Source organism: Malaclemys terrapin, chromosome 1, assembly GCF_027887155.1.
Source record: "Malaclemys terrapin pileata isolate rMalTer1 chromosome 1, rMalTer1.hap1, whole genome shotgun sequence".
NCBI lineage: Eukaryota > Metazoa > Chordata > Testudines > Emydidae > Malaclemys > Malaclemys terrapin.
The window spans coordinates 227,342,257-227,366,028 of record NC_071505.1 but is presented as its reverse complement, the minus strand read 5'-3'; the positions used below and the strand labels follow the sequence as shown (position 1 = coordinate 227,366,028).

General features: G+C 41.2%; 1 protein-coding gene across 2 annotated transcripts in view; it reads right to left on the bottom strand.

The window, feature by feature from the left end:
- PRKX (protein kinase cAMP-dependent X-linked catalytic subunit) overlaps positions 1 to 23,265 on the bottom strand; it is a 139,338-nt gene extending 116,073 nt beyond the window's left edge. The window contains exon 1 of one of the 2 annotated variants that reach the window (XR_008442700.1): positions 22,697 to 23,265. Coding sequence is in view for 1 of the 2 variants with exons in the window: in XM_054008338.1 (XP_053864313.1) it covers positions 22,697 to 22,877 (181 nt within the window). In the remaining variant the exon portion in view is untranslated. The remainder of the gene's footprint in view (positions 1 to 22,696) is intronic. The other variant, XM_054008338.1, reaches the window with a different exon arrangement.
- Between the last annotated feature and the right edge of the window lie 507 nt (positions 23,266 to 23,772).

Here is a 23,772-nt window from a genome sequence, read left to right as displayed (position 1 = left end):
TCTCTGCCAGGGTCGAGCTGCAGACTCCTCCGCCCCTGGGACCACTCGCTGCGATCCCCCCGGTGGACCCTGTTACTGCAAAAGTCCTTCTCGCTGGTCACACACTCCCAGGGGTAATAACCGTCTCTCTCTCACTCTTCAGCACGCCTGGTCCCCGTCAATCCCCCTTCGTTTTACTGCTCCCCAGTCACTTACTGCAGGAAGCGCCGTCCACAGGGTGCAGTAGATCCCACCGCTGCCACCAGTTGTAGCGGAGTGTGGGGGAGTCAGGGCCCTGCACCCCTCTTCCCGAGATTCGTAGCGGAGTGTGGGGGAGTCAGGGCCCTGCACCCCTCTTCCCGAGATTCACTGCGACTCTCAACCAGCCAGTAAAGCAGAAGGTTTATTTAAGGACAGGAACACAGTCTCAAGCAGAGCGTGTAGGTGCGACCAGACCCCCTCAATTAGGTCCCTCTGGGAGGTTCAGGGAGCTTAGACCCCAGCTTGGGGTTCCCTCCGTTGCACCACACAGCCCAAACCGAAACTAAACTCCAAACTCCTCCCGCTGCTCCTCTCCTTTGTTCAGTCTCCCGGGCAGAAGGTGTTAATTCTCCCCACCCCCGTTCCTGGCTCAGGTTACAGCTCAGGTAGCTTCCTTCAAGGGAAGTCCCCCCTCCTCACTGCAATCCCCCTGCAACATTCCCAGGTCAAATCTGCCCTGCTCCCTGCTCCGTCACACCCCCCATGTAGCTTCTTGCCATCTGCTCCCCATCAGTGCCATGGGCACTTCAGTACACAAGCCCATAAAGTCTACATCAACTGTTTTTAGCAGCAAAATAATTCCACCAAAAATTGTCAAATCCTTGTCATGATCAACATAGTAAAATAAATTTAGACTTTTAGGTTGAACTGTGATGAACCAGAAGCAATGAACAAAAAAAAAAAAAATCAAGCAGCAAGATTACCCTTAAACTCATTATCTTCCAAATGTTTTTATTTACTTGCCAGAAGAATCTTTAAAAAAAAAAATCTACACTAAATCAAATTCACATTAAAAAATTCCTAGCAGATATGTTTAGTGTTAATTAACAGAAGACAGGGGAGTAACTACTGTTCATTTAATATAAAGCTTTACATTTATCTCTCCAAGCTCTGAGTAACAGTTGGATTGATTAAATAGAACTATGCTGCAGAAAGCCTCCATGGGTCTCACATGCCCCCAGGTTTTAGAAGGCACCTGGTGATGTCAGAATGCAAGGCTCAACATATATAGTCACTGCCAGGAGCAAGAAGAGTTGTTTCTCTTGACTGTGAAGACAACTGATTTCTAAACTTGAGCAGCAAAATGTTTCCTTTTTTATCTGCATTCACTGAATTCCCCACACAAGGAAGGAAACCACCTATTAGTTCTGTGCCACACAGGCAAACAGAATTTGGAGATTTTCTCCGAGTTTTCTCGGAAGTCACCACCTGCAGATTGTGCAGAGTAATAACTGTATACGTTACCATTTACTGCATACAAGTCATTATAAAAAGTCACCAAACCAAAAGAAATTTGAAAATAATAAAAACAGAAACATACGACCTCCTTGGGGCAGGTGGCCAGGGGAGATATAGCCATGGCAGTTTGCAGAAATTTTACACAAAACTAATAGGATTCAGTCTCCCACTTCTATTTTCAACAGCTGCAGAAAGGTGGAAGCAACTCCTTACAAGCAGATGGCAGCAAACATCTCTAAAATCAGGATCTTCAAAAAGAGGCTTCAATTGTGACAATCAGCAAGGGCAGCTCTTATTCCCACAATACCGACCTACATAACCCAGATGATGTTAGAGAGATACATTGCGAGTCCACCAACAGATACAATGTAATGGGCATTACAGTTCCTGACTCTGATGCTGTATCTCATGCACAGCCATGGTGCAAATGACAAAAGTCATAATTCCATGTCTGACCACTGACTCGCAGAAAATTCTAACCATATTCTTTGTTTTAATCTTTGGCGCTTTGACACTTCCAACAATGACACTAGGGCCACTAACCTAAGTCTCAGTGGCTCCGCCCGCAAATTGGGGAAGATGTCAAAGACAATGCCACGATTAGCTATATGAAAAATGATGTTTCTATTGAGCACTGGGTCAAGCCAAAATGAAATCCCAGGTCGAACACCATACAGCAGTAAATAGGGACTATAACTACCCAAACATCTGTTGGGAAAAAAAATCACATGGCAAAACACGATCTCTAATAAGTTCTTGGCACATAGAAAGGGCAACTTTTTTTGTTGTAGAGTGCACAGTAAGTAACATGGGGACAGTCATTTCAGACTTGATTCTGACCAACTGGGAGGAATTGCTGTAAGAATCTGAAGGTGGAAGGCAATTTGGATGGAAGTTATCATGAAATGATGATTTCATTATTCTATGGAAAGAAAGAAGAAGTGAGAGTAGCAGAATAAGGACAGTGGAGTTCAAAAAAAGTAGATTAAGTCAAATCCAGTAGGTAAGGTCCTATGGAAGAAAACATAAGGGATAAAGGAGTTCAAGAGAGCTGGCAGCTTCTCAAGGAGAAAATACTAAAGGCATAACTGCATACTATCCCAAAGTGAAGGAAACACAGGAAGAATAGTAAGAGGCCAATACAATTCTATAAGGAGCTCTTTAATGATCTGGAAATCAAAAAGGAATCCTAAAAAAGTTGCAACAGAATAACTGCTAAGCAGTACAAAGAGAAGGTGAGGACCAACTTCTCATGGTGAAAAACAAGATTTTGAGCTACACAGAGCTCTTCCTCAGGTCTGGGAAAGGTACTCCCAGTTTCACAGCTGGAAGTTTTCACAGCTAAATACAAGATCAAACACACAGTTCAGCATAAGTAGTTAGCACATGTGCTAAGGGACCATTCAAGGTGATGTGGCCTGTTAAAACCCCTGTAGTCAGACAAAGGAGGGTTAGTGGGTTACAGATTGTTATAAGCCATAAATCCAATGTCTTTATTAAAACCATGATTTTTAGTTTCTAGCAAAGCTATGAATTTAAGCTCCCAGGCTCGTCTTTCTAAGACTATCAAAAAACCGGATGACAGCCATCCAACACAAGAACAAAAACTATAACTACTCCACAACCCACAGATCACCACATCTGGGAGAAACCATGGCACCAGTACCCACCACATGGGCACTAAACGACATCCAATCATCAGTTTATCAAGACTGGGGCTGAATTATCCATGCTCTCTAAGGAACTGAACTTCTGCACTACCACAAAAACTGATACCATACTAACATGTGGAGAACTAGAAGAGGTTCTCTAAATACATATGGAGCGAGGAAAAATGTAGGTCCCTCTACTTTGTGGGGAAGGAGAGAACTGATGACATCAAAAAAGCTGAGGTATTTAACATCTATGTTGAGTCAGTCTTTACTAAATATTAAACACAATATTAACAACAAGGAGGAAGAAGCACAAGCCACAACAGAGGAAGAACAGATTAAAGAATATTTAGGTAAGTTAGATGTATTCAATTAGGCAGGGCTGGAGGAAATTCATCTTAGAGGGACTTAAACTTGTTAACAGTTCTAAAATTGCTTAGGTTATTTTTGGAACTCTTGGGAGGAGAGGTGAGGTCCCAGAGGACTGGACAAGGGCAAACAAGGGCAAAACTTTGCCCTTGTACCTATCTTTAAAAAGGGGGAAACAAAGAGGGCTCAGGAAATTACAGGTCAGTCTAACTTAGAGGTGTGGAAAGATTTGTACTGGAACAAATTATTAAACAATCAATTTGTAAACACCTAGAGGGTAACAGGATTATAAAACAATAACCAGCATGAATTTGTCAAGAACGAGTCATGTCAAATGAACATAGTTTCCTTCTTTGACAGAGTTACTGGTGTAGTGGATAGAGGGAAGCAGCAGGTGTGGTATATCTCGATTTTAGTAAGGCTTTTGACACAGTCCCACATGACTGTCTCATAAGCAAACTAGGGAAACGTCTGGATGAAATTCCTGTAAGGCAGGTTGAAAGAGTATTCCCAATGCTGTCAAAATGGGAGGCCTTATCTATGGATCACACAAGAGTCAATTCTGGGTCTGGTTCTATTGGTTATTTCCATTAATAACTTGTATAGTAGAGCAGTAACTACACTTATGAAATCTACAGTTCACACCAAGCTGCACTCTGGGGCTGCAAGCACTTTGGAGGACAGTATCAGAATTCAAAACAATCTTGATAAATTGGAGGATTGGTCTGAAATCAAGATAAAATTCAATAAAGACAACTGCAAAGTACTACACTTACGAAGGAAAGAAAATCAAAAGCATAAACTACAAAATGGCTCAATGATAGTACTGCTGAAAAGGAACGAGGGATACAGTACATCACAAATTGAGTATGAATCAATGAGGTTGTTGTGAAAAAAAGCTAATACTCTGGGATGTATTAACAGGAGTGTTGTATGTAAAACAGGAGGTAACTGTCCCACTCCACTCAACACTGATGAGGCCACAGCTAGAGTACTGTGTCCAATTCTGGGCACCATACTTTAGGAAAAGGTGGACAAACTGGAAAGAGTCCAGGGCAGAACAAAAATAAAATAAATAAAATAAATAAAGGTCAGGTTTTCTAAACCCTTCATACTAGGAAAGTTTTTAATTAGTCTTGAGACAAGACTGAGTGGAGCCTCATAATCTTCATGTATGTGAAGGGCTGTGATACAGAGGACAGTAATCATTTGTTCTCTATGCCCACTGAAGGTAGAAGAATAATTAATTGGCTTAATCTATAGCAGGGGTTTTCAACCTGGGGTCTGCAGATTACGTCTAAGATTTCCAAAGGGGTATGCACCTCCATTTGAAGTTTTTTAGTTTTTTGATCCTATAGTAAGGAAGAAGTAGGTTAGAGATATTAGGAAGGGGGGAAAAGAGAACTATAATTAAGCTCCAGAATAGGCTTCCAAGGGAGGCTGTGGAATCCCCAGCATTGGATGTTTTTAAGGACTGGTTGGACAAATACTTGTGAGAGATGCTCTAGGTTTACTTTGTCCTGCCTCAGCTAAAAGGGCTGGACTTGATCTCTCAAGGTCCCATCCAACCCTACATTTCTAGGATTTGATAATGGTATCCAGACTCCCACAGCACTGGAATGTTATGTTTTTGTAGTAAGAAACCACCTCAACGCTCTGCAATCATTAGTCAGAAGGTATGTGTTTCATTTTAAAAGTGTGAATAAACAAATATTTTTTTGTTTATAGATTCTATTGAAAGATTTTGGATTTTGAATTCAGTGACATTTTCTATTTAATTTTAAATTAAACTATTAACAAAATTATTTCCTTACACACACTTTTAATACGCATCAGTTGTGCAAGATAAAAAATGCAGACTAAGTTACAGGTTACACTAAATATATTTACTTACAACTATGAACAGATTTATTCATTCCTCCAACCAGTTCCAATATCAGATTAAACTAGGCTACTCGAGTTGGAGGAAATAAGTTGTTCCATTTCTCTCATTCTTTGTCAGTTACAGTGTAGAATAGGGGTCGGCAACCTCTGGCACATGGCTCGCCCTGGCGGGGCGGGGCGGGCCAGGCCAGGCCAATTTGTTTACCTGCCGCGTCTCCCGGTTCGGCCAATTGCAGCTCCCACTGGCCACGGTTCGCCGCTCCAGGCCAATGGGGGCTGCGGGAAGCGGCACGGGCCGAGGGATGTACTGGCCACGGCTTCCCACCGCCCCCATTGGCCTGAAGCGGCGAACCGCGGCCAGTGGGAGTCACGATTGGCCGAACCTGCAGACGTGGCAGGTAAACAAATTGGCCCAGCCCACCAGTGTGCTTACCCTGGCGAGCCGCGTGCCAGAGGTTGCCGACCCCTGGAGTAGAATCTAAACACAGATTAGATATGTCCCTTATAAGCAAAGTGAGTTCCAACATTACCAAGAAATGGCCTACTTATTTCTACAGCACACAGTGAACCAGTAATACCAATGATGAACCAGTAATTCCTTGTTTCTTTAAGCAAGTGTTCTAGATAACTAATTATGAAATCCTATAAATGATCTGATACACAAGAAGTCTTGTCATTACCTAATGCTTTTTATTTGACCTTCCTTTAACTTGCAGGACCCAAGAAGTTACATATAAATTTGTCCATAAAGCTCTGTGTTCCAGTACAGAAAGTTGTGATCTGTCATGATACTGCATAGTCAGATAGCAAGGCAAGAGCAGAGCAGGTCTTACAATAAAACTGACTGAAACCTAGAGCCATTGGCTTAAGAGTCCTATAAATATATATTTAGTGAGGAAAAAATAAACTCTTCCAGTGACCAAGTTTTCCTAATAAATAAAATAAAGCTCAGTTTCAAATTAACAAAAGAAACTCCAAGATTATAAATTTAAGTACTTTATACAGCATTAAATATTACCTACACCGAACAATTAAGCAATTGTAAACCAGAGAGCATAACAACCTGAACTGAAGTTTATGCAGTGTGCTGTAAGGGTGGGTAAGAGGCAGGAAGAATTCAATGACAATGCACAATACCACTACCAACCCCAAAAGGAATTCATCAGACAGCCTTGACCCTAAGCCTCTACTTATCTATTATGACAGATATACCTATCAGCCAGTCCAGTTTCATGGCAGTAATGCCTTATGAATTAACAGTGAGTTTCAGATTTAAAAGGACATTTGTTACAAATTAGCTGAGGTCAAAGTGTTCCATAGAAGACAAACACAGAGTCCGTTAAAGCAGGTGACAGCTGTCTTGTTTAACTAGCACTTGTTTCCAAACCAATCCACAGAGCAATCAACTACTCTACATGGGGATATGGGTAAAGAAAAAGAAGGCAGAAGAACGGAGAGCTCCTTAATAGGATAGTATAGTAAAGTCACAGCAGCTGCTTGTACAACATGAAAGCTGCCAAAAAGGGTCAGAATTCCCTGACTGCAAATAGGTTTGGAAGGATTTGATTTTTATTGGTAAACGTCAATTTCTCCATACGCACAAAGACTGACAAAAAACATTTCCACCAATAAAACTTTTACAGATAGGCAAAGTAAGAAAAATACTGCTGAGTCTTAGACTCCCACCTTAATGTATATAAAACATGTTGTAATGGATGCTACATAAAGCATGTATCTCCACTCTGCTAAAACTGCTGGCTCTGGTGTTAACATTTGTTACAGCGTGTGTGGGGGGGGGTCAAAGTTGAGGAACAGCATAAATGCAATTATATTTGTGGTGTGCAGCTCAGCTGCACATGTACAATAACAGAGGATAACTTTGTTTTAATTCTGTTGCAGAAGAAAATCCCTAAAGGAATATTGCAGCAAATACGCTGACCTCAAAGTCAAAACAGTGACAAAGCCTGGAAAGGGACAGAAGGACATTTTGTACAGCAAAGTTTATAAAACAGACATCTCATGACAGGCAAATTGTACTGCTGAACATGTGAATAGTAAGGTTCATGATATTAAAAAATGTCAAGAAAAAATAAACCAGGCTTTCCTGTTAGGGAAGAATGAGAGAAAAGAACCAAGAAGCTACAGATTTTCATGCAATCTGGTACTCATGTTGTGCTTTGAGGCAATCTGAGTTAATTCAGTCCATGGTTTGAGCTTTTTATTAACTATGCTTGCTTCACAGTGATCCACTGAGAGCATGCACTTGCCCAGATCATCATCATCAGCTGGAAAAAAATACCTGCCTGAAGTTTTCACTCACCAAGCTGCAACTAGGGATCTTTTGAGTGGTGGGAAATTCTCTTTAGTAACTGATGCAACTCCAGAGCTTGCTGAACACCCAGCAATTAACATCCTTGCAGTGTTCTTCAGTGACAAATATAAATCAATAAACACCATTTAAATCCTCTGTTACTTCTCAGCGCAGTTCAGGGATCTTTTCAATTTGGACATATTGGAGAGTATAGCCACACACAGGAAAACTGTCAATCAACGATGCTCCACGACACACATGCAATGCTTAGTGAAAGACTTGAAAGAAATATATCCACATCTGCTGCACATTCCATGTATTGCTCATCTTCCCCATGTAGGCTTTGATAAGGCAATCAGAACTGATGAGTTCCATGACATCAATAAATTTGAAATACATTTTCAGCAATATTTAAACATACCAACAGGCAAAGGTGAGCATTTGTTAAAGTCTGTCAACCAACACAAGCCCATTGAATGCGTCCCTGCCCACCCCCCATTGTACAATTGCGCTGGTTTTCCTGGCTCAAGGCAAAACAATTCATTCATGCACACTGGGACAGAGTGACAGATTCTCATTAAAGACAAGTATACAGTCAGCTCAAAGAAGGAAATGAAACTATGCTGGATTGTCAAGGTCAATGGAACCCTATGAGAACCGTATTGCAAGTTATCTTTTATTTTTGTATTTTGAGGGGAAAACCATGGGGTTCCTTTGTAAATGGAAACAAATGCACCCCAATATATCACACTGATCTGCAGCTTAACCACTATTTACAAGTTGCGGCTGATGTAGATAATGCCGTAAGAAATAGAAGGCAAGTCAATACGCTCCAAAAGTGATCCCCTTTCATCTGCACTGTGTGCTTTCACACCAGAATTTCTAAGCCAACTGAAGGCAACCATATCCCACAAGTTACTCGGACTCTATGGATCAGGATTTCAGTTTGATCCATTTGTCAAGGCCCAGATGTCACACAATTTTAGCAACTACAAAAATATTCTGTGCATTTCCCTTGCTAGGCAGAAGAGTTCAAGCATGATTTTAACTTGCATATGGTGTGCAAAGTGCCATGTGATGACTTGAACATTAGAGAAGAGAAAACCAGCCATTGCATGTCATGTCCAGTGCATCACCTGCACTCACAATGACAGCAGCTTCAGTGTCTGTGAAAAAATCATTGTCTGTTGAAAAGTTCAAAGCAAACACTGCATATGCCTCTGTGAAGACCAAATTGGAGAGCTCAGCATTTTTTACTGTAAGGACATATGCTCAAATCTGGAAAGCTTCTGAAATCTAGAATCATCTGCTGACTCTACCAAATAACTAGGCATTCCAGTAACTGTAATAAAAGGCCTGAGGTGGATGAATGTGTGCACATGCATACACATGTTTGGGGGGGGGGGAAAGAGTGTCTGGGGGGCGGGGAAGAAGTCTCACTTAAACCTCCTAGTCATAGAAACATTATAGGCAAAAATCCAGTAATTTAGACTTTTCAATTAGACTTGGACTAGCACATGACTAATAAAACAAAGTATGATGAGTTGATGTAAGGACAGGATCGCCGCCAGCTTTTCTGCTGCCCTTGGCGGCGGAAGGTCCTGCCCCGAAATGCCACCCCCCACCACAGAGGTGGCGGAAGGTCCCGCCGCCGAAATACAGCCTCGGTTGCCGCCCCCCAAATTGTAGCGCCCTAGGCAACCACCTAGGTCGCCTAATGGGTTGCGCCGGCCCTGTGTAAGGATATTTACTTTTGTATATTTCTATATATGATGTTGACAATTTGTGCTTTAACAGTTTATAAAGCTTTAATGTTTTCAATCTGAAAGTGGCTTTAGTAGAGATGCTCCAGTTGAGGAACCTCATATTAATGAAGAAGTCTGGATAACACATTTTGGCCAGGTCTTTAATGACTACCCCCAAACGGCTTTTTAATCTAATTCAACCATAGTTGGTGCAATGAGGAATCCTCTCTTTAATTTACCACTCTGGCCTTCAGAAACAGACAGTGAACTCTAGTCATTTATTTTAGCCCAATGATAGAAAAAAGTTCCAAGGGAAGATTTTTCTCCCCACTGAAGTTTTTCAGAAGAACCTTGACTGGTGTCTCCAGTCTTGGCTAAATTATTTACCATCATTAGTCATGCTGGAGGTGCAATATCACAGGGTTTTTTTGTTTTGTTTGTTTTAAAAAGTGGACCAAAAAAAGAGAAAATCCTGATTCATATAGACCTATTAATCTGTTAGATGTGGCAGGGAAAATGTATTTTAGATTTTTAATATCTAAATTTGAAATGTGGACTTGAAAGGCTAATTTACTACACAAAGAGCAAAGTGGCTTTAGGGCTAGTAGAGCCACAACTGACAATTGTTTATTTTATCCTATATGGTTTATAAATATACTGCAGTTAAGGATACTAGATTGTATGTGGCTTTATAGATCTTAAGATGGCATTTGACTAACAGAAAAACTGGGTAAAATTAAGAAGAATTGAGCATCAATCTAATACTTCTGTATATTTTGGAGGCTTTACACCAGGGTAACACCTCTAGGGCAAGAGCTAAAAGTCAACCCAGACTGTACTATATTCCCTACTTCTAAGGGAGTACATCAGGGATGACTTCTAGTGCCTCTTTTTAATTAATTTATTAATGACATGGTGTATGGTTTTAAAAAAAGACGGTAATGCCTCTCTGCCACAAATTAAGGCTAGATCTATCCTGTTACATACCAATGATATGGTTGTTTTATTGCAAACTCCAAAAAGCCTCTGAAGGTTATGTCATTTTTCTTCATACTATAATTCTCAAGACCTGGTTGTCAATTACAATTTTGGGAAGAACCCTCTGCAAATTGAGGGGAAGACAGGAGGCCACCTTGTAGAAGAAGTCTCTGCTTTTATGCATTTAGGGATGAAGTTCCACCATGTGGGCCACTGATCCCCTTATCATAAAGGTTTAAAACAAAAGGCCTTTAGCTCTGCTCAAGGAGTGCCCCGTTTTACCCACTCATATGGTGGGAACATAGCTGCTGCAGCACTAAGTTTTTAATGCTACAATATCATCACAGATGCTTTAGGGGGTCAAAGATTAGTTTAGAGAACAAATGTCAGCCACAGAGATAGTTCAAAATAATTTTGAGGAGACAATTCTCCCATAATCTATATTTGCCTCATTTTTACATACAGAGGTGGGTTTCCCCCCCTGTAAGTAGATCTTGAATTGCTTTTTTTTATTATTTATTTTGGTCCGAGTACTCCTTATTTCCATGGTATAAGACCCTCCAATAGATTTTATTTAGGTTGGGTTTTTCTATTATTGATGGTATTGTTAATCAACTCAATCAATTACTCAGAGAGCCACGGATATTACCCAGCAAGAAGATGAGACTATGATTCATGATTCCAAGTTTGCTTTTTGGTTCTCTACTTTGAAGACAGCCCATGTTTTTGAACTGTATTTGAATGAGTTATCAAATCCTCATTTATGTAAGATTAAGCTTCCAAACCATGGCAACTGCAGTCCTCAAAAGTTAGATATGGAAAAGTTCCTTCAGATCTTCATTTTTGCCCATGTGAATCTGGAGCACAGGAAGATTTATCTCATTATCTTTTGGATTATTCAATTTTCCAATTTCTGAGAGCATGGTTGATTTTATCTTTTTTATATAAAAAGAATTTTTATCAGCTCAAAAGAATTGTTTTGTTTTGGTTTTTTTTTAGTATTTTCTCAATGTCTGGTAGTAATTAAATTGATGGTAATTTTTGCCCTTTTAGCATTATGGTTTAGAAGAGAGTTATTAAGTCTGGACTGATATTTTAATACATTATGTGGATGTTGGAATACTTTTAAATCATATATGTTTTTTCTGTGTGTGTTTGCAAGAGACATGTTATATGTTATCTAATAAAATTGATTAAATCTCATTGCCTACGGTCATTAAATAATTGTCTGGCTCTCCTTCCATAATTTCATGGAACTGTAAAAATTTAAATAAAAAAATCTTAAAAATAAAAAATTTATATTATTTGTTGGAGTTATGAAAAATAAAAATCAGGTTCCACCAATCCTAAGTATAAGGGTCAACAGCCAAACTGTCAGTCATGTAAATTCTTCCATGCAGGACATACAAAAATTGGGGGGGAGGCGGAAGATTTAAATTTGGCAGTATCCTGCATTTCTGGCTCTGTTGTGCAATGGGACAATAGAACAGGAGAGATTCTCGGCAGGTACTGCTGATATATTGCCACATTTGTCTCTAACCCCGTTTCCCCTGCGACCAAGTTTCTTTCAGCATTGCAGTGAATCAGCCTTTCCAAGCATTTAGGGAGAAGTAACCATATGCCCTCTCCTTGCCCGAAAACTCTAATCGCAAAATCCAGATTTTACATAATCTGAGGGCCACAGTTTTAGTTATGAGCTATACCGATCCCGAATTGTTTCTTACAATTCAGAAATTATTATTGTTGCTCTTTTGGAGAGCTCTCTAGAGTGAAAAAGTAAGGTGTTTTCTTCATGTTCAAAGAATCTTTCTGAAATGATGATCTATTTATAGAATGTCAGAGGCAGTACATGAATTTTTGATCTCTTGAATTATATAAAAGGTAGCACAAAAATGCATTCATTTCATACACACACACACATAGCTGCCTCCACCTTTCACACAAAAACAAAAACCCCACAATCTCCTCTCCTTCAGAATTGACCATAGCATTTTAGAGGGGGAATATGAATATTTTCACCACTCATTTTACCCAGTTGTAATTATACCAAGCACAGACTGACCTCAAGATTCTGGAAAAAGTCTTCACAATTATTTTGTCTCCTCCCCGCCACTCATCACCCACGGGGGGAAAAAATCTGGATCAGCAACAGTCTCTACTGATAGAAGAGTGGAGCCCAGCTGCTCAGAATAGTGACAGCTATGCATGGATCCTATTTAAATATATAAATTGGCATATTTCGTTATAAGCCCTAAGGAATTGAACTCCCTTTATCAGTCAGAGGTTTGCCTAGACAATCTCCTCTTTCCTCCCTCCCCACCATTATTTATCTACAGAAAGAAGAGTAGTAACAACCTTGATATAAAATAAGCACAGACGCTCCCCGGGTTACGCAAACCTGACTTACACAAACCCCCACTTACAGAAAAAGTTCCGTAAGCTTTTCTTTTTTGGGGGGAAGAGGGGCAATTGTCAGGTATACGTCCCTGACTTACGCAAGGCATTCCAGAATGGAACGCTTGCATAAGTCAGGGAGTGTCTGCACACAAAAACTCATAACTTTACCTACTTTAAAAAAAAAAAAAAAAAAAGGCAAAAATGCAGGAAGTTTCCAGGTAAATGCAACAAAAATAAAGGGGCAAAGGTTTAATGAAATTCACTGTCCTAGGAGTTGTCTGAGTATTTTCCTGTTTATTCCTTTTTTCCAGTTATGTAGCCACATCTCTCCTTCCATCCATCTCCATAACATTACCATGCTTATCTCCACTATTGTCTTCTTTCTCTGAAAGATAGCGTCACTTTTCTTCTCCTACCAACTTTCATAATCACATCCACGACCTTGCTTTTCCATATCACGGTTTCATCCTCTAGTCTTCTATTTATGTCTTTTCTGCTCCCCCGTGACTCATGTTGCCTTTGCTCCCTCCTATATTTCAGTCTTTAAGATCCACCCAACTTTCTCCCGTGTGCTCCATGCAGACACTTTGCATTTATAAAATGTAATGCCTTCCATCTGACCTCTATACATTTTAAAGACTAGTTTAGTCTGAGCTCCCCAGAGAGGTTACATCAATGTTCTTACTCTCATTATAATAAAGAAAGATTATGGGTCTGATTTGCAGAGGTACTATACACCTGAAGCTCCATATGAAGTCAATGGGAGCTTCAGGTGTTCAGTGCTTTGAAAAGTCAGGCCATAACAGAGGATTTAGTAAGTTCCTAGGTGCCTAACTTTCACTGAAATGAATGAGATTTAGGTGCCTAAATACCTTTTAAAAATCTGGGCCTAAGTGACTTGCCAAAGGTAACACAGGGCTTGTCTTCACTACCACGCTTCAACATACATGGTGAAGACATGCTATGATAATGGGAGAGTGCTCTCCCATCAACGTAATTACTCCACCTCAACGAGACAGAAGCTATGTCAGTGGGAGAGCGTCGCCTGCTGACATAGTACTGCTTTAAGTCGATGTAAGTTGCGTCATTTGGGGTGTATTTTGTCACATCCCTGAGCAATGCAAATTACAATCAACTTAAGCAGTAGTGTAGACAAGCCCCCAGAAAACTCATTCTCATTTCCATTCCTTAACTACGAGGCCACTCTTTCTCTACTTCCATCACTCCTCCTTAAAAGATTACGAGAAAGCAGTAACTATCCCATTGCACTTAGCTATCAAACAGTTTTGTTCATAATATGAACCTCCAAATTTAGCCACATAAGGAATACACCTCAAATGCACCCCTAATGCTTTGGATCAGTTCCCGCCGCACTTTAAAGGAGATTTCAAGGTTCTCAAAGCTACAAAAGGGACTCTGCTGGAACTGGCATAATGATTTCTGATGTACTCCTAGTATGCAAGAAGGATCAGTTGAGACAATGACTATTTTTTTTTCCAAATCAAGCTAAAGCAACTCCTATAGAATGGGAGCACAGATACGGTAGAAGCACTAGCTAGGTAAAATGAACTTTGAGCATTAAAGTAAGGCATCAATCTTTCAATTCACTTGAAAGATACTACTTTTCCCCTCAAGAACACTGAAATTTATTTCAGTCTTATAACTAAAAAGGAACTCTCACACATCCCTCCCATTTGAAGAGCTTATGTGAAATTACTTACTAAGCAGAATTTTACTTACAGAATTTTACTTGTTTTTGAAAAAGTGTAATACCACCTTAGGTCAAGTCTACAATTCATAGGGGGCTTTTTGTTTTTTTACCCATATATCTATTTTGATTAGGGATATGATTTTTTTTTTAACCAAAACAGTTAAACCAATAAAAGCTCTAATGTGAACACAGTTATACTAGTATAACTATTCCCCTGGTATAAACACATTTACACCAGTTTAACTGCATCCACAATAGGGGGTTGAATAGCTTTAGTTATACCTGTACAGTGAATTCTGTGCTACTTTTTAGTGTAGACAACCCCTTACAGTAGGAACACAAATTTCCTGTCTTTCATGTCATGAAAGACAATTCTTGGGTGCTTTTCCTGGCTCACCACTCCAACAGCTAACTAAACACATACATAAATTGCACTGTCCATCCCCCTTCCACTCCAGACATGCTGTATTTCACAACCAGCCTTGAACGAGAATCCACTTGTTCTCACGTCTTATTGCTGTGAAAGGAAGACTGATTCAGAGGCTCTGGGGAAGTAGAAGGGTAGGTTGGATAGGGCTCTCTCTCCCCCCAGACTTGCTAGTAATTAATAGGTTTGAGTCAACAACTTCCTTGGTTCTCAATTATTTACAAAGTTCTCTGTTCCAACTGAACATCCTCTCTCTATCTTCTCAGGTTTAGTTGTGACTTACCACTGTGGTGGAGAAATCCTGTAATGATGCACCTCCCTGTTATGCTTGTTTATGTTTTATTTGTAAAGGGAAGGAATTATCCTACCTTTTATATGCTTCATCTATCTGCAGCACTGGTATGAGCTGGATCTGAGATTATTCAAGCATTCACACCACAACTGACACTTTTGGATAGCTTTGTTGACAACTATAGTGCAGGCCTAACTGCAGAAATCAGAGATTAAAAAGACATTAAACTATATCCATTTCCCTGGCAATGAATGATTATTCCCTAGTAGAGCTGTCGATTAATCGCAGTTTTAATCGCACTGTTAAATAATAGACTAACAATTGAAATGTATTAAATATTTTTGGATGTTTTTCTACATTTTAATATATATTGTATTGTGTAGTAATTGCAATCAAAGTGTATACTATTTTTATTCTAAATATTTGCACTGTAAAAATTATAAAAATTGTATTTTTCAATTCACCTCATACAAGTACTGTAGTGCAATCTGTCATGAAAGTGCAACTTACAAATGTAGATTTTTTTTTGTTACATAGCTGCACTAAAAACAAAATGTAAAACTTCAGAGCCTACAAGTCCACTCAGTCCTACTTGTTGTTTGTATGAGCGATTGGCTGAACAAGTTTGTTTACGTTCGCAGGAGACGCTGCTGCCCTCTTCTTATTTACAAGATCACCAGAAAGCGAGAACAGGCATTTAAATGGCACTGTTGTAGCCGGCGTCGCAAGATATTTACGTGCCAGATGCGCTAAAGATTCATATGGCCTTTCATGCTTCGGCCACTATTCCAGAGGACATATGCTTCGACCACTATTCCAGAGGACATATGCTTCCATGCTGATGACGCTTGCTAAAAAAAATAATGCATTAATTAAATTTGTGACTGAATTCCTCGGGGGGAAATTGTATGTCCCCTGCTCTGTTTTACCCACATTCTGCCATATATTTCATGTTATAGCAGTCACGGACGATGACCCAGCACATGTTGTTCATTTTAAGAACACTTTCATTGCAGACATAACAAAATGCAAAAAGGTACTAATGTGAGATTTCTAAAGATAGCTACAGCACTCGATTCAAGATTTAAGAATCTGAAGTGCCTTCCAAAATCTGAGAGGAACGAGGCGTGGAGCATGCTTTCAGAGGTCTTAAAAGAGCAACATTCTGATGCAGAAACTACAGAACCCGAACCACCAAAAAAGAAAAATCAATCTTCTGCTTGTGGCATCTGACTCAGAGGATGAAAATGAACATGCATCAGTCCGCACTGCTTTGGATTGTTATCGAGCAGAACCCGTCATCAGCATGGACGCATGTCCCCTGCAATGGTTCTGGAAGCATGAAGGGACATATGAATCATTGCGCATCTGACATGTAAATATCTTGAAACACCAGGTACACACAACAGTGCCACAAAAACGCCTGTTCTCACTTTCAGGTGACATTGTAAACAAGACATAAGCAGCAGCATCACCTGCAAATGTAAACAAACTTGTTTGTCTGAGCGATTGGCTGAACAAGAAGTAGGACTGAGTGGACTTGCTGGTTCTAAAATTTTACGTTGTTTTATTTTTGAATGCAGTTTTTGCATATACTACATTTGTAAGTTCAACTTTCATGATAAACAGATTGCACTACAGTACTTGTGTTAGGTGAATTGAAAAATACTATTTTTGTTTTTTTTACAATGCAAATACTTTTAATCAAAAATAAAGTGAGCACTGTACACTTTGTATCTGGGTTGTAATTGAAATCAATATATTTGAAAATGTAGAAAACACCCAAAAATACTTATATAAATGGTATTCTATTATTGTTTAACAGTGTGATTAATCGCATGATTAATCGCGATTAATTTTTTTAATCACTTGACAGCCCTATTCCCTAGTTTATTCTTCAGTGCTTTTCCTTGGGTGACTATTCCCTAGATCTCACTGTGAGGAAGTCTTCCACAATATTCCGCCTATGTTTTTTTCCATTCCAGGACATGGAGACTGGATTAACTTTGCAATGACCCTCTCTAGCATAAATTTTGAAGAGTGACTGCTATGGGGATTAATTTCATTTTATATCAAGGGAACTTCCCTACCCACACACATTTTCAAATGCAGTCATGTCCAGAGCATGAGGGGAGAGGGAGTCTGAGCTTGCCACATACCAATTAACTACTTTAATAAGATTAGTAGTCAAAGGAAATTTAATATTAGGGGGTAACACTGTACTGAACCAATACAAATTTATTTTCTTCACCAATTTCTCAGATTTTACAAATCTTTCTTTACCACAAAGATTTCTGCTACTCTGTCTGATTCTCAACACCCAGTCTGTGCATGTTTTAGTCATCGCACACTCCCAGTTTGGAAAAAGAATCTTTCCTTTTGGGTCCTCTTTTCCTTTTGAGGAAAGAAGGGTTGTTCATTTCTCCCTTTTATTAGTCACTTACAAACCATTAAGAACAAGGACCCTCATGGAAGAGGCCCTTCTTCTGGCCATGCAGGGTTTGATTTCTCTCTCTCCATAATCTACCAGTGCTGCTTCTTCAATTACCTGTGGAACAATCCTACAGTAAAGTATTGCACAAGCAACAGAGAAACTGACACAAAACTGGTCATTTTCATTCAAACTGCAGCTGGGTCATAGCAGATTGTTCAAGGACAGGTGTGAACGTGAGAGAGAAGGAGGAGAGAGGGAGAAGGAAGTAAGAAGGGGAACAAAGGACAGAACAAGGGAAAATAGGAACTAAGGGCTTGTCTACACTAGCACTTTACAGCATTGCAACTTTCTCACTTTGGGGTGTGAAAAAAAACACATCCCTGAGCACTGCAAGTTTCAGCGCTGTAAAGTGCCAGTGTAGACAGTGCATCAGTGCTGGTAGCTATTCCCCTCATGGAAGTGGGTTTTTTTCATCTCTCCCAGCACTGGTGCCGTGACTACACAGCCACATTAAAACACTGCCACGGCAGTGCTTTAACTTTGCTAGTGAAGACATGCCCTAAAGTCACTCCATTTAAACACAGATGTTTTGTCTTGAAGACGTGAGAATGCAACAATGAATTCAAGCCTCTACAGCAACTACATTATACCATTTTTTTCCTTCTGAAACCTACGGAGCTAAAGCGTGTTTGTGAAGTAAAAGCACGGAAGAAACTATCAACTTTCCTTGAGATTGGGTAGAAAAGTTAAAAACAAAAAACACACTCTAAAAAAGCAAAGTGATGTTATGTTTGGATTGTTGAGCAGCCAGCCAATATCATATTATTGTTTTCATTAACTATTCAAGAGACTTTAAAAAAAAAAAAAAAACCACAAAAAAAAACAAACTTTTGAAGGCTGTTTTGGTTCCTGTGGAAAAAAGCTTCCACTAGTATTAACAAAAAAAAAAAAAAAAAAAAGGTATACTTAGCTACCAAATCAGAACAATAGCTATTACTGAACAGACTATACCTATACAAGAAATTATTAGAATGCCTTGTATACAAGGAGAAGAATTCCTAAAGTAGTAAAACAAGAGATTTTGCCAGTGATTTTGTTTTGTTTGTTTGCAGTTTTATTTTGATTGTGTTTTTTCCCCATGCTTACACAATTAAATAAGAGTCTGGGGTTATTTATAACATGCAGTTTCATCATACCACAAAATTTTAGTTTAGAACACTACATGGGGAGGTTTGTTTAAAAGCACTCTTTTCGTTGAAATTGTTAAATATTGTGGGAAGGTTTCCATTGTTTTTAAGGTTTTACAAAAACTGTTTACAAGTTTTAAAATTAAGAAGTGTCCCTTTAATAAAGGCTCTGAAATTCATTATACTGTGTCAAGTTTTTTTTGTTTTGTTCTTTCAATAGATCTTTATTTCCTTCTTTCATTTCATCCCTCCTCTTCCCCACCTTTCCTTACATTCTCTTTTTCCTCTGTAGCCCATTTCCTTGGCCATGTGTTATACTCTTTGGAAAGAAAGTATTTCCTTTCCCCCACCCCTCCAAGAATGAAGCAATCTCTCCTTTCCTTTCGCCTGTTGTCTGATTCTACATCTTTATCTGACTTTTTCATCCCTTTGTTAAGGCTTAGAAAAATTTGACATATACTATAGAAATGACAATACAGAAAAAAATAGACAGCCCCACTGCAGAGGTTCAAGGAAAAATCCCCAAGCAACTCCAGCTGTTGGGAAAAGGAGAAGATGCTGCAATTCCTCCAGATTGTTTTCTCTAGATTCTCTTTCGGGGTTCCATCTTTTGTATCAAACAATGATTCATTAGTGTTAGAAAAGGATGAGGACGGATGGTCCAGCAATTAGGGCATGAGCCTAGGACTTGGAAAACTGGGGTTCAGGTCCTTGCTCTGTCACATACTTTCGATGTGACCTTAGGCAAATCACTCTGTTTAGTTTCCCATCTATCAATGGGGATAACTACTTCATCTCACAGAGGATAAATGCATTAAAGATTGTGAGGTGCTCAAATAGCTACTGAAATGGCCCCCATAACCGTAGTAAGACAACCCAAAGAACCCCAGATGCTATTGTCTCTTCGCCTTCCTTCCTTTCCCATAGGCAAACCCCACCAAAATCACAACTTCCTGGCCTCTAACTTCCTGGCTCTCCTCCCACACAAATGACTCCCATGTTCGCCTCTGATACCAGGCATAGCTTTCAGTATCAGCAGCAGACTAAAACTGTCAATTCTTGACACAATTTTACTGAGGTTCTAAATTGCAGTGGTGAAACTAACCGTAGCATTGTTAATTTCATGCTGATGATGCTTGGAGAGAAGAGGTATGACTTAAAATCTATCTAGTTAAAGCAGTGTAAAAGACTGTATGGATACTCAAAACAATATGAACCTGGATTATATTGCTTTAGCAATATAAGGAACAAGTTTAAACTGACAGATTTATTTGGGCATAAGCTTTCGTGAGTAAAAACCTCACGAAAGCTTATGCCCAAATAAATCTGTTAGTCTTTAAGGTGCCACCGGACTCTTTGTTGTTTTTGTAGATACAGACTAACACGGCTACCCCCTGATACAAGTTTAAACTGAACACCCATGATCTTCTGCACTGGTTTAACAAAAGCAGTTTTAAAACCAATTTAAGTTAAACCACCTCAACTTCCATGTTTAGACAAGGCCCTAGGGGGTCTTTACACCAACAGATTTGTACACTCTTCTCTCCTCCCTCTCAAGTTTTGTAGTTTCTGCTGTAGCACTTCAGTGAAGATGCTACTATGCCAACGGGAGAGTTTCTTCCATCAGTGTAGTTAAGCCACCTCCACCAGAGGCAGTGTAGCTACACTGACCGCAGAAGTCCTCCCGTCAACATAGTACAGTCTACACCAGGGGTTAAGTCAATATAACTGTTGCTCAGGAGTATGGATTGTGCCTTCTGCTATCAGATAGAAAGTAGAAATTTTTGAAGGCAACCCCCTCCCTTCACACCTCCGTTCCATCAGCATTCTTAACAGAATCCCAACTTTCCATTTTCTTAAGCGTTAAGCTCCGAAAAGATGTTTAGAAATAATTCTTGTGCCATTTTTTGCCTTCCTTGTTATTTCTAGGGACATCTGCACGACAATTATATGTGTGTGTCTTAAGAGTTAGTCTTTTCCTACAGTTTGTGCCCCACTTGGGGGCATAATCCTCTGTGATGACAACTGTTTCCAGAGAAACTAGTTGTGATGTCACAAATGAGATTAATCACTTCCAAGGAGTGCAGCAGGATGCTTTATGCAAATATCTCTATTAAGAAGACTTGTTCACACTTCAACTTTTAAATAAAGGACATATCAGATACAACTTAGAGAATTTTTCACTTGACCAGAGCAACAAAGCAATATATTTTAGGATTGGCTAACATGGTTCATATCAACTATAAAAGTCTTAAGCCATTCAACAACCATTTTTAAACAACCATGTTGAAACCACAATATTGATTAAGAATAGTTTTAAATATCAAGCGAGCATTGGCTGAACAAAATTTATCACTATCCAGCTTAGGGGGGTTGCAGCATTTGCTAGAGAGCAAGTCCATCCAACCTTTTTGCATTGTGTTGGCAAGTATAAATAAAGATCTGGTATGGCTGCATATACAACCATTTGAACCTAGTACAAAAACATAGATTTACATATGCACACACTGTTGAAGTACATTGCATTTACTGATATTATTCTAGATGCAAATACCATTCAAAATACTGTAGATGTATACGGAGTGTCAAATGTTAAAATAAATGCTACTATTTAACACAATGGTAGTTCTCATAAAAATAGAGATCTAGATAAGATGTGCTAGAAATCAAAAGATGCTACTTTACCTTCTTCCACAATTCCATTCAACACAAAGCTTTTTTGCACTAGTTACCAAGAGGGCAGTGTGGATTTAGATTGTGAAATCTATTTAACTGGGTGTCAGTCAAACTGCCCTCCTCAGTGGCCCACAAACTGCATTTAAAACTCTGAATTTGTATTTTAACATGATTGTGGTGAATGGGCTATGGCTAAACCATATAAAACAGTATTACAAGAATAACGTGCAGTGTGCCATTGAACACTGATTGCCCCATCCCCACAGACAGGTGCAAAATCATGTTATTAACTGGTTCAGTTGTGACTCACACATGACGATGCAGCCAGCAACATCCAGCTCACCTCACTTCTGTTTTTAAACCATGCTCAAAACCCTTTTCAGACAGCCTGAACATAGTTTGTATCCACACTACAGTGATGCCTACAGAGCTTGGCTGGAGAGTGGGCAGTGGAGTAGAAATGCTGCAATGTTTAGGCTAGGACAAACACACACACACACACACAAAAAGGACGTCCACAGTAATGCACCAATGCATGCTAACTACAACTTTCATTCAAAAACGAGGTCTAGTGAAAACAGCTTTCAAAGGTGGCTGAAGTTCAAAGCAATATATTGTTCTGAGATTAACAGTTTGTGGTCTTGTCTACCAAGAAGAGAAAGGGCTTAACTTTATGCTTAACATAGATGCCAACAAAATAAAAGTTATGGGCACACAAAATATCGCAATTCCCCAGTGTCAGTTTTTTTCAGTGGGTGGCACCTGCCAGCCATTACACTGACATTTACAGAGCTTAACTCTGCTATCTCAGACACCACCAAACGCTCAGGAAATACCCAGCAGGCACTGAAGTCTTCAGAAAGCCACGGGAGAGGAACAGGGCAAGGCTGGCGCTGGGCATGGAAGATGCCCCCTGGGGACCAGCCAGGGAGATGGGACTGGGCGGAGGAGAGGGCACAGGAAAGAAGAGGGCCAGAGCTCCGGCTTTGGGAAGGGGCAAAGCCGTGCCACCGCCGGCTGCGGAGCCAATAGCTGGTGCCCGGGGCGCGCCAAGCGCCGTGGCCGGAGCCCAGCGCCCGCAGCCGGCTGGCGGGGATCTGGGCAGAGGACGGGGCAGAGGGACGCGGCTCCTTTGTTCGCCCCTCCTCACTCACCCACAGTCGCCAGGGTCTCCAAATCCTCCAGCTTGCAGGCGTGGGGCTCGGGCGGCGCCGGGGAGCCGGAGCTCGCGGGGCTGGAGGAAGGGGCAGGCTGGGGCCCGCCCGTTCCCGCCGCCTCGCAGCCACCGGCGCTTTTCGCCCCTACTTTGGCCTTCACGGCGCTGAGCGTCTCCATGGGGTCGGGGGGCGCGAAGTTCCCGTCTCCGGAGCCGGCGCGGCCGCTCCCCCTTCAGCAGCAGCAGGGGCGGCTGCCCCGCCGGGCCAGTTCCTGGTTCAGCCTCTCAGTTGCTGCCGGGCTGCCCAGCATCGCGCCCCAGCCGCCGCAGCCGCCTTCCTGCCCCGCACCACAAGCAGCAGCAGCCGCCCCCGCTGCGCGCCCTGCCTTGCTCCCCGGGCCGCCTCTCCCGCCTCCCGGAGCCGCCGCTCAGACAATGGGCAGCCCGGGCGGGCGAGGCGAGCGCGGAGCCGCACGCGGGGCGGGAGGAGGCGGAGCGAGGTTGGGTTTCCTGCAGCTGCGGCACAGACAGTCCCGGCGAGGGAGGGAGGCGCCCGCGGCACCAGATCGTGGAGCGGGGTCTCTGCTCATCCCCGCTGCCCTGCGCAGAGCCAGCCCACCGGCCTCGCCCCACCTGGGGAGGGGGTGGCGGGATAAGGCGCCCTCCCTGCGCTTCCCCCACATGGGGGTGGGCGCAGTAGCTGGCGGGTGCCTTCATAATCTAGATGCCCGCCCCGCCCACACGTTTCAAACTGCGGCTCTTCCTCCTAGCTGGCGAGCCCCACCTCCGGGGATACCTGAGGCTGCCGATCAGTCTCTCACCACCCCTGCCACCTGGTAAACCAGACAGGTGTGGGCAGGTTTGGGGGGCTTCCCCTGCGGCGTCCAGGCTGCGAGTTGGCTTCTCACCCCCGCGCGCTCCCCCCTGCCAGAGAAGTGTCTGGGAAGAGAAGAGTTCTGATCATGTCACACTGGGACATCACAGCAATCAGTCCTGCTAGGCACAGCTATTCCCACTTTCTATGCTTCGCAAGTTTGCATATGGTGTTAAACGATTGCATAGTGTTCAGGGGCA